Below are 12,105 nucleotides of genomic sequence, written 5' to 3' on the forward strand. Positions count from 1 at the left end.
GCTAGTAAACCAACAATTAGCAACAACAACTGCAACCAGCAACCTCAAGTCTTCTTCATGCTTTTGTGAATCTCTATGCTCCAAATCTTTAAAATGATGAAGTTGAATGATGTGTCTAAACCTATTAAAATGCATAAACAATATGAATCCAAGCCTTTCACATCCAAAGTATATAGAAAAACACTAAACATTCACGATGAAAAGAAGCAAACATGTTCTAATAATTCAAAAAAACTTGGCATCGTAGTAAGATCTCTAATATCAATATGAGATTTAATCTGTGTATAGTATAAAGTAATTACTTACTTTAACAGATAAATTTTTGTGAATAAAGATAAAAATATTTTTGGATAATCAAAATATACTTGACTAGTATTAAGTGTTGGTGTGATATCTAAGGAATTATGTGAAACGTGTAGCGCACACAAAAAAAAAAAAAAATTAAAACTGTAAGAAATTTTTTAGAAACGTGCAGCACAATAAGTTAACTAAAGGTACATGTTGAGTTTGGAGAACTTTTTTCTTTTTCTTACCCTTTTCAAAAGCACTTTTTAGCCTCATAGAATTGCCATGAATTCTTTCCTTATGCTTAATTCCTGCTATTCTACCAACTCCAACAACAATATTATTCTCATTACAGGTAGACATGGTGGTTGAAGTAGAAGACTGCATTTGTTGGGTGAATGTGCTTGCATCGATAATTTACAAAACCCTATTAAAACCATGAACAACAATATCATATGCTTCTTCGATTTCTGACCCCCTTGTTGCTATTCAAGTTTGCAACCTACACAACTCTTTATGACGTCTTGCTATACTTGTCTTAAGATCCTTATTAGTTTCACTACTCTTGTAAGGAGATCAAGCAGTTGTTCCTGTCTTTGCATTTTTTTGTCCATCTTCTTAGAATATATTGTTCGAAAATCTTCATAATATTTTTGGAAGACAAAACTTTAAGAATGTGTGAGCACAAAATACCAGCAAAGTTAATTTTTTTACAACTACACATAACTGCCCCATTAGCATAGTCATATTTAATAGTGTGACAGGAACGCTTACCAAGAGGGCTTAGTTTGTACTTTATCACCGTCCCAATCTCAATAGAAATGACCATGACACAATCATTAGCCTTGCTTAATTCAATTTCAAATGCTTTGAACACTTGCGAGGCATATACATTTGCAGCATGTTTTAAAATTGCAATATTAAGTGGTGACGAAATACTACTTTGAGTTGCTCTGAAATCAGCCTTCAACTCCTCATAACGTTGATGCTCAATCAACCTTTGGAAATGATGAATTTTTTTTGATAAATCATGTTTGTAGCTAACATAACCCTTTATAGAGATGTTCATGCTTTCACTATGCTGAGTTGTCGTCATATTTGCACAAAAAGTGTCTCTACCATAGACTAAGGCCCACTTTTCCTTAAAACTAAACATTCGCTTCAACCAATCATTACTTTAAAGGTCATACTTCTCAAGCATCTCATGTCACGCCTATAAATATTCTTTCTCTTCTTCATAATCATATATACATGACTAAAATCTTTAAAAAATTCTTGAAAGTGCTCAAAAACTACACTGAGATGCTTTGAGAAATTTTGATATAAGTGCCAAATACATAGATGATGAGATGTTTGTGGCCATTGGAAAGCTAATGCTTTTGCCATTGCTGCATTTCCTATCATTCATCGAACAAAAGTGTCAGATAACCATATAAATGTTTTAGTCGTCTCATCATATAATAGTGTAGCCCCAAAAAGAATAGTTTGTTTATGACAATTAACCCCTACAAACATAGCAAAAGGTCGACCTTCTTGATTTTTTCAGTAAGTTGTGTCAAAGCAAACAACATCACCAAAATGAGAGTATGTTACTCCTATTTGTGCATCTATTTAAAAGATATTAGTGATTGATCCTTCATTGTCTAATTGTAGAGCATAAAAGAGCAAAGGATCTTCTAATTGCATTCGTTGAAGATACTCAAGAATGCCACCCATCTCATCTAACTTAACTTTAGTAGTCTGTTTAGTCCGCAAATAATTTCGATAATCATTGTGAGTGAATTCGAGACTTTCACGGCCACTTGCTTTCCTAGTCATTAATTCACAACTCTTTTTTGGATCAATTCCCAAGTTGTCCGCTTCTTGGGCCATAATCAATCTCCTTTGAGACCTATGTAAGTTTTTCTTGCTAGGGCTAGATGTCGCATGTGTATGTGCAACAATAAAATCAACAACGCGATATTTACCAGTTTGACAACAATTCACCTTCATTCTTGCAAGGTAACCAAACCTTGTTTCGGCACGGCGGTATTTAACAATAATGTGTCGATTATCTACTTCACGACGACCTTCACAAGAGCAACATAATGTTCTATTTATCATTTTCCTATCACTACCTTTGTGTCTTTTACTTCTCCAAATATTAAAACCTACTATGTAAGCATAAGCATTATAAAAGTTATAAGCTTTTTCTTCTGTTTCAAACTCCATATCAATTTTTGGTATTGCTTCAAAAAGAATTTTGGAATGAATGGATATATTCATTAGTGTCAAATTTAGCTTGATTGTCTTCGTTCTCATCTATCTCTATTCTCATGGTGTCAAAAAGTATATCATTCTCTCTATTGTCAAAATCGAACTTTCTACAAGATTGATGTTCTCGTATAAAATTATTGGCCTCCATAACCTTCAAAAACCAATACAAAGTAAAAATATTATTGATTTGGTCCTATTTCAATTTTTATATCATAAATTAGTTGAGCCATGACATAGAATCCATAAATACAAGCATAAGCATAAAGACAAATTTTTAAAAGAGAACAATTTTTGCAACCATTTGAAATGGGAAAACAATATTATTTGAGAAATTTCATACATTGTTCAGATATTTTTACCTCCTTGAATGTGAGTAATCTAGCCAAAAGTTAAAAATATTTATGAAAATTGTGAGAAAGGAATTTATGTGAGATGATAGGAGGACGACCATTCGAACGCCACCAAGACGTTGTTATTGTGGGCTCTGGAGAGAATCCCAACCTATTGGTGATATTGATGACAATAGTGGCGATGCTGATCAGCTTTCTTTTGGTGCTGGTGTGGTGGCAATCACCCTTTACCAGCTAACGCTGATGATTGTGAAGTCGGACCCTGAGGTGGAAGAAGACGATGGCAAGAAGAAGGTCACTATCTTCTTTGCAAAATGGATTTTGGAAGATGACATTAAGTTCCTGTCATTAATTTGAAGATAATGAAATTTTGATAATGTGATTTATTTTGATCGGAGAGATAGCCAAGAAGATAGCATTTGGAGACAACAGATCTAGACACTAATCAAGCGACTTGGACCTATAAAATATGTTTATTATAAACTAGTGGGACTCAATAGTATAAATTTTTATCTGTTGATTGGAATATGGGTAAAAATAGGTTTGTGAAAAGCTGAGGAGTAATCGAGTACTTGTTACGGAACAGAGAATTAATAAGGATATATTATAAGGTTGCAGTTGCAGGAATGAAAGGGGTCCGAAACAACTGCCAATTCTATATTAATGTTACACTTGTACAAACAGGCATGATTAATCAGACCCATACAAGAATGAATGGTTTAATATCTAAACGCAACCTGTTTTACATAATTGGTTAGCTTTAGCCCTTAAGTCAAGTCAACTTGCAACAAGTAGTAGTAGTATTAGTAGTAGTATTATTAACAAATCAAAACCTTTTGATGACAAGTCTCAACGAGTTCATCTACAACCTCGTCCATCAACTCTTCCAGAATTTGCAGCTCAAATTCCGAACCTATATTGTCGGCAATATCTTCAAGCTTAAGCTTCCATAATTCTCTCTCTCTGTATACCCAATTCAATCCTTTCATATCTTCATCAGCTATTGTACAGATTTCTTCCCACGTCGCCCCATAATTTTCGCTCTGCCAACAGTCCCTTTTTGATCCCCCACACTTTCCATCAATGTTCTTTCGTTTCTGAAGATTACTCGTAGAATTACTGTGTTTGAATGGAACCGATTGGTCAAAGCTTTCGAGTTTTGCTGATAACTTCCTTCTTGAATTTGAGCTCGTCAATAGCCTCGCATCTTCTTCCTCTGTTTCAGGCATTTCAGCAGAAAAGAAAAGATAACTTTAGAATATTTGATATCTGAAGGAGGAGTCTTTCAAGTAAACTCCATTGGATTGAGGGGTAATTCTGGTTTGAGTTGTCTGTGCAAAAATTGCGGGTTGTGGGAGGATTTTTAGTTTTTTTTTTATGCAAAAGTATAGTTAGTGGATTATCTCGTTACAGAAGACGTTGAATTCATATGTTCTACTTCTCTTAATTTTTGTGCGCGATTGTGCTTCATTCCGTTCTTACCCCTAGCAAAATTAAGATCTTTGATGACACGAAAGGAGGAGTTTGTGAATGGAGGTAGGAATATCAAACCTGATTCAGGAACTTTGGGATCAAGAATGGATTTGGACCCACGGAAGTCAAGAACAGAAACAGGGCTTGATTCTCTCGAGTTCTCTGAGCTGCACTCTGCTTCAACCTTCCCCTGTTTTGCTCCATTAGAGTTTTCTCTGAGGTTAAGCGGTTTCAATACATTCAAACCTTCCGCGGGAATGTGTGAATTTCGATCACATTTGTTCGTCGGACGAAGAATTCTACTCTCATCTTCAACTTTCTCTTTTCGAGAAGGCTTGCACTTGATCCTTGTGTTGTCTCGGTTTTCTTTGTCGTTCTTGCACTCACCTCTTCTTCTCTCACCTTTTCTTCGCTTCAATTTGGCCTCAGCTTTATTCACTTCCCATCCGAATTCCATATTTTCCGGCGAATTATCAAAGCTCAGAATGAAGTAATCCTCGTGCTCCAAGAACGTCGGAAATTCCCGGGAAGACAACGACGTCTTGACCCGCCGGTGCTGTCCCTCAACCTCCCTCAAAGAATCATAATCCATCGATCTGCTTCTCGTAATTGACCTGGAATTCGTCGGCATCGAATCCAATCCCATTAACCTTGCCACTAGCCCGGGAGCTGCAGCCGCCGCGGCCACCTTCTTCTCCGTCACTGAATTTCCCAGCTTGTCAAAATCCACCGAGCCCACCTCCGTATCTTTAATCTGATCAGAAGGGTGAGTGGGCAGGCCGTTGAAGCAAAGAAGGCTGCGGAGCATTGTGGCAAGACAACCGAAAGAGGCGGCCGCCGTGCTGGCGGTGGAAGCAGCAGAGGATGAAGAGGGAGACGAGAGCTTCATGGTGGAGGAAAGCGGGAAAAAATGGGATGATGGTTCTGTTGAATTTTGAAGAGACGAAAAGTGAGATTTGAAAGTGGGGAGGATTGATTGAATTGAAGCAGAGAGAGAGAGAGAGAGAGAGAGACATCAATGGCGGGCTTTGGGTTTGAATGGGAAATGGAAACAGAGGTGGAAAGGGAAAAGAAAGGAGAGGTGTTGCCACGCGCGCCGAGCTGTCAATTTAGTGGAATTTGTCGTCACCACCGTGATAGATATAGATGGCCGTCGCAGAACAGAGTTTGGTTGGGTTGAGAATGAGAGTTGAGGGGGCAGTTGGCATGGGATTAGGCTTTATGGTTGAGAGTCTGTGAGACATGAGGGGACTGCCATTCATCTGCCGCCTCTGAGCTTGTTGGGGAGGTGCCATCTCATTTGCATCCCAATGTGCTCACTTTGCCCCTTTTCCCGTTCAAACACATTGTCACGTCTTCCCCCCCCTCTCTCTCTCTCTAGTACAACAAATAGGCGGGCATTGGTACTAGTTTTTTTTAATATTCTTTAAATTTTAAAATTAACCTAATTAATCTTTAATTTCTTAAAAAATTAGTCCCACCATCTCCTCCTCATTATTAACAATTGTTAAATAAATTAACTATATACCCTTTTAACTATTAAGTTTTTGATCCAAAGTTCCAAACACTCCCAGCTCAAAGACAATTTTGTTTTATTAAGAAAAAGACAATTTATTTTTTATAATTTTTATTCAATACTTGTAAATCAAAGAACCCACACACTATATTCACATAGATTTTCCTGATTTATTCAAAAGGAATTCACTTAAAATATATATAATAAAAGCATATTAAACTCGAACCGACTATATAAATTTTAGTTTGTCATCATTATTATTTACAATTTTTTTGTTAATTTTTCTCTATCTCTTTTATTAAAGACTTGTATCATTTCACTAATTTTTCTTAAGTGAACTCTAATGATCTTTAAGAGAAATTATATATTATTATAAATAATTTTATTTCTAATTTTATATTTTTGTGTATGAGCATACATTCATCTTAAATTTACATTTATGTTATGCTTATATTTTGTATATATTAGTGCATTCCTATTCAACATTATGTGCCTTGCAATTAAATTAATCTTATAGTCAGCTAGCATTTTTTGAACTTTAATGAAATTTTATTATCAGATATAAACAGTAAATGCACTTTTTTAATATATAATTTTGATACTTAAAAAAAAACTTACAAATATATAATTTTGAAAAAAGGGAAAATTGGTCATATCATACTGCCAACCAGCTGTTTGGATTATCTTCTGTTTTCTCCATTTGTGTGGAGTGGAGTCAGTGAAGGGAGCTTGGCCCCATTTCTCATTATTTATGGGGGCCAAAGTGTGATTAAAATAAATAAAGGGGCCAGGTAAAGTTAATGTGTGGTTGCGCAACTTTCGGCAGCAATGAGGAAAAGTTAATGATTTGACTTTATTAGAAAAAGTCATATTTTTGTTTGCATAAAATATCATCAAAATGATATTTTGTAATTTTGTTAATTATAAAATGTTACTAAGTTGCAATGTTTTTATTACTGATATAGTTTGTTTGGCTAGCTTTGTATAAATACGTTATAAATATATGTGAGTGATAATATTTACATAATTAAAAAAATTGTTGTTTATCGACTAAATGTAAGTAAAAGACATAAATGCTCTTAATGGTATATTTAGAAGATAAATTTATAATATTTGAAAATAATATTTAAATATTTAATTTAATATTTGTGCTGATACTCTATATTGATATTTTGTTCATTTTATTAATATGAACAAAATATAAAGTTAAATTTGAGTGATCAAATAATATTTATGTATAGTTTAAAGATAATGCTAACTACAAGTCCTAATAATAATGATTAAGAAACATTAAATATGTATTGTTTTTAAATAAGGTAAATAAATAATAATAAATACACTTTATTTTTATTAGATATATTTATTTTATCTTATTTTTAACAATCAAACAATTCTGATAAATGCATCATGTTTTAAACCGTTTAATCAACTAATAAAATTATTTGATTATTGAAAATAAAATATAACAGATATATTTTTTAAAAAATAAGATATAAAAACAATGGTTAACATTATTTTTTTAAATAATGAGTATTTATTATATATTCCTTTTGAAGCTAAATATTTTGCTGTTGGTCATGTTAAAGTAAATGCATTTATTATAATAAAATTAACTAATAAAAATATTTAGATTTTAAAAATAAAAATATATATTATTTGAAAATTATATAAATTTAATATTCTTTTATTTTTAAAAGTATTGATGTCTTTTTCTTACATTTACTCTGTAAATAATATTTTTATGCGTGAATGAACGCGAGAATTTTAGTTCATCTCATTTTTAAACTTCCAAACAGTCACCGAAGCAATTATTATATCAGCCACGTGAAAGGCAGAATTTTGAATTAAACTAGGGAACGTAAAGCTGCCATGTCTTTGATTTTTTGTTATGTAGCATGGTGAATTGGACCCAACTGGTGTTACCCTAACTTTTTAGGAACAAACTCAGCTTTTTCATATTGAACTCTACAAATTTTGAATTCGGTACTTTTAGCCAGTTGGCCCAAACAATAGTTGAATCATCTAAGGTAGATATTTAGTAATTGAATCATCTAAGGTGTATCAATAGCATTATTTTTAGTAATTTGTTACTAAATTACCATGTCACATTAGATTTATACTTAGGGTGCATTTCATAGGATGAAAAATGAGGTAAAATTCATCTTTCATCTAAATTTTAAGAAATTTTATCAAATAGTTTTTTTTTTATGAAATTTAAATTTGATTTTAATTTAAAAAATAATTTATTTATTTTTTTTTTGAAATCAAAGAATTGAATTTCCAAGACAGTAGATGAGATTTGAAAATGCCAGGAAATGCGTGGAGCTTGCAGCCATACTAAGGAGTCTCTGTTTCCTCTTTTTTCCCATAGGCTATAGCTCAACTTAAAAGTTTTCTTTTCCTCCAAACACAAACAAATTCCAGTAAAGATGCACGCAAAGAGTTTGGTCCTCCTCTTCCACTTGAACTGACCCGCACCCATGTGCAGGACCATGACCACAGAGCAAACAAATTAGGGGCTTGCTTTTTAAAGTTGAAACACCATTCACAATCTGCCCAGTTGAGTGGACTTCACTAAGAAATTAATGGTTCATGTGCAAGCAAAATTCCCACTAAGAAGTTTTGTGGAAAACTTTCCAAAGTCTATTATTCCACTTGGGATGGATCATGGATGATTCCATTGAAATGATCGGAATTATGACATAGTTGCTGAATAATTATGCTCATCTCTCTGTATTCAGCTACAAATCATAAGAACTATTAAGAGTATCACAAAAAGGCTACGAGCTACAATCTTCTTCAATCTTCAAGCCTCCTTCTCAAGCGGCTGCAATCTTCTTGGTCACTGTAAGGTAGTATCTCTCTTTCTGCTAGTCCCAGAGAGTAGCACAATTTTTATTCCTTCTTCTTCTGGGATAAGCCGAGCAGTTGAGGATCGGTCTCATAGTAAACGACTTCTCCTGTGTCACTGACGTAGTGGTCGCGTTTGATGCTTCTTACTAGATAATTGAATAGGTGAAATGGGAAAGGGCCTGATTTCCTTGGCTCTCTGTAGTACCTCCCGAGCACCGACTTAGCTGCCTTTGTCTGCATCAACATAACATCAAAGTAAATACATATCTAGGTCCGTCAATGATCCGGATCTGGATTCAGAAGTCAGTTAAAAACAACTGTGATTTTGATCAGACAATTTAGTACCGCTTCGACTAAGTGATAGTGGGGGATCTGAGGGAACAGATGGTGTATAACATGGGTGCCAATGTCATGGTGGATGTTGTTGAACCATCCATAATCGCGATCAACAGTTGTAAGCCCACCCCTTAAGTAGCTCCATTCCTGTTTAAATTAAGATGGAAGATAAGAAGCATGTTTGTAGAAATGGATAAAGAGAAAACTAGGCAAGAAGGAAGTGATTGTTAGTTAGTACCTTGCCCCGGTACCAGGGAAGCTTCTGTTCATGGCCATGGTGATGCAAGTAAGTAACGAAATCTAGCCACATGACAAAAATCTGGATAGATATGGATATGGTACAAACAATTAGATCAAATCTAGCCACATGACAAAAATCTGGATAGATATGGATATGGTACAAACAATTAGATCAAATCAAACAGAACCCTTCCTTCCTGGTTAGAATAAGTTTTGGGAAAAACCGAGTTTTCAATTACCAAGTAGGGAACACCATAGATCTTTAGAACTTGGGCAGTGCCTATGACCATGGACAAGCAGAGAAGGAAGGCGACCATTGCGCTCCAGCATATTGTCGATGTGAGCACGTATGTCCTCTCGCCGGGAAGGAACAAATCGCTGTTCGGATTGAAATGAGAGCCTTCCTTTCCCGGTCCCCTCGTCCACTGCAACTCAAACTTCTTGGTTTAGTTTCTATTTCTAAGCTCTACACAATTGTCACAGCCAAATAAGCTAGAGGCATGGCATGCTTACCAAATATAGAGGGTAGGCAAACAAAGGGAAAGGGACCTTAAATCTTAGGAATTTTGTGCTATCATCCAGAGTATTGTATATCGTCTCAGAAATCTATATAGCCAAAAGAATGATTCCAAGTGTCAATGAATTGCTGAAATCATACGAAAACCAATTAATTAGAACAAAAAGGATTCACGAAGAATCTTATTACCGGTACCCATGATTCATCCTTTTCGACATGTCCATGGTTCTGATGATGAGTTCTGTGGCTGATTCTCCTGCATTATTTGTCAGTAAAGTGTATTTAGCATCTCGCCTTCATAAACTCGAGCAATACTTGTGCAAACACTGGGTAGAAACAGAGAAATAATATCGAAAGGAAACCGTTCAAGAACACACCATCCATGGTAGGGAACAAGGATTGAAGAATGCAGGATATGCCCAACAATGTTGTTTAGCCTGGGGTTGTCTGAAAAGCTTCCATGGCCGCTGCAGATCCAAAAATCATTTTCCATTACTTAATAGATTACAGAATGGACTCTTCCAAGTTAAAATCCAAACAGGTTATTACCAGTCATGACCAAGAACAAACAGTGCCCAGAACATTGTGCCCTGAGCAGCCCAGTAAAATGGCCAAACAAGCCAACTCTGCAAGTAAATTGCCACTGCTACTAATCCAAACACCACAAGAACATCCCTGACGACATAACTCAGAGACCGCCATGGATCCTTGACCCAGCAGTGCTTGGGAATGGCTGCTCGAATCTCGGCTATCCTAAATGGAGGAGGAGCACCCGGGTCGAATTCATCTTCACTGCTGAACTTGTTAATGTCATTAACGGTCTTCTCCTCTGTTTCCCTGCCATTTGGGAATGAGGCTTCTAGAGAAGCACTAAAATTTACAAGTCCTTCCTTACCTGCAGACCAATTTGAGAAGAAAACACTCAGATAACAGTGCCCCAACCAAAGAAACATTCAAATTCCGATTCATTTCTTCTTCATTATTCTTTCAACTTTCTTTTCTCAAGAAAACCATACACTTACATATGCAGTCCTAGTATGCATGCCAATATGCACAATCTTTCTATTGAACCATAAGAACATATCGGGAAATGCATGAAAATCTGCATTGGTTTTTACTTTTCCCCCCCAACCACATTAACCCGGCCCTGTTAAATAGGAAAGAGAGATCTAGTTGTTGAATATTATGTAACAATTTTTTGAGGTCCTCAAAATTCCGATTTCCGAAAACTTGGGCTGCTTGGTCAGAATCAGAACCAAAACAGGGTTTACAGTAAGCCATTTGTGTGGATACAAAATGCTTCGCTATAACAGAAACGAAAACAAACCAAATCAACCACCATTATGCCCTCCAGTTACAATATTAACATCTTCTTTCTCCTTTGACCACCACCTCCACCGCCATTACACCAATCTACTGCCTCCGGCAATGGCCGCCGCCATTGCGCGAGGTTGAGAAAGCAAACTACGTGATTTTCTCATTGCATTACAAAACACTAGATTCTTAAGAACCAAGAATAAAAGAAAAAGACATCTTCTTCCATTCCATAACGAAGAGAAGCTATGACTCAATAATATATGGGTAATTACCCAAGTTCCATTTCTGAAGGATTTGAAAGGCATACCATGATGAGTGGCCTCTTTTCCTCCTGCTTTGGATTCCAGCGTCACCATCTTGTGATCTATATCTGAATAACCCGCCCTATTTCCACAGTGGGTGACCAATATAATGGCATGAAAATCAGGCGAGAAGGCGCTTTTTTTTTTAATGCAGCCAGTCTGCCTAGTTTTTATAGTGAAAAACAAACAAGGGCAGGCTCAAGCCCCAAGGCTAGTGTATATATAGAGTCCAAAAAAAACATCAGTGTCAAATCTGAACCTACATGTGCAGGACCGCTGCTAAACATAGAAAATTCTAATTTTATATGGCTGTGGAAATGTTCTTCCAAAATGGCTATACTTTTTAGCTGTGTTTTTCTTTGTTTTGACACGAAAGGCTCTGAGCCAAGCACATTATTTCATACCCAAAAAAAAGGGGAAAAAAAATCTTTTTAGATCTTTTCTTTCTCCGTCTTCCTTTTCTCTACGTGGGTATTTGAATAAAGGTATACCCAGAGAGGGGTCCCTCTCCGGGTTGGCGAGGTGCTGTGAGAAGATTAGACGCCTAATGTTCAGATTGGAAAATTATTTCATTTTTAATGTTTTAAACATTGGGAGTTTTTCTTTTCATCACATTTAATTTCTTACTAAATGCACGTTAAGTTTCTGTCTGCAATAATT

At 35.5% G+C, this 12,105-nt stretch overlaps 2 protein-coding genes across 2 annotated transcripts; both read right to left on the reverse strand.

Annotated features, from left to right (window-relative positions):
• Positions 1-3,511: 3,511 nt before the first annotated feature.
• Positions 3,512-5,539, reverse strand: LOC127797783 (uncharacterized). The gene is made up of 2 exons (XM_052330924.1): positions 4,443-5,539; positions 3,512-4,107 (listed from the first exon to the last, which is right to left on the reverse strand). Exons 1-2 carry the CDS (start codon positions 5,251-5,253, stop codon positions 3,710-3,712), a joined length of 1,209 nt encoding a protein of 402 aa, XP_052186884.1. The 5' UTR covers positions 5,254-5,539; the 3' UTR covers positions 3,512-3,709.
• A 2,911-nt stretch (positions 5,540-8,450) lies between these two features.
• Positions 8,451-11,804, reverse strand: LOC127798404 (omega-3 fatty acid desaturase, endoplasmic reticulum-like). Its single transcript, XM_052331938.1, has 9 exons — positions 11,451-11,804; positions 10,376-10,721; positions 10,204-10,293; positions 10,016-10,082; positions 9,823-9,915; positions 9,549-9,734; positions 9,308-9,388; positions 9,079-9,216; positions 8,451-8,967 (listed from the first exon to the last, which is right to left on the reverse strand). Exons 1-9 carry the CDS (start codon positions 11,497-11,499, stop codon positions 8,776-8,778), a joined length of 1,242 nt encoding a protein of 413 aa, XP_052187898.1. The 5' UTR covers positions 11,500-11,804; the 3' UTR covers positions 8,451-8,775.
• Between the last annotated feature and the right edge of the window lie 301 nt (positions 11,805-12,105).

The sequence above is a fragment of the Diospyros lotus genome, chromosome 3 (genome assembly GCF_014633365.1).
Source record: "Diospyros lotus cultivar Yz01 chromosome 3, ASM1463336v1, whole genome shotgun sequence".
NCBI classification, from domain to species: domain Eukaryota; kingdom Viridiplantae; phylum Streptophyta; class Magnoliopsida; order Ericales; family Ebenaceae; genus Diospyros; species Diospyros lotus.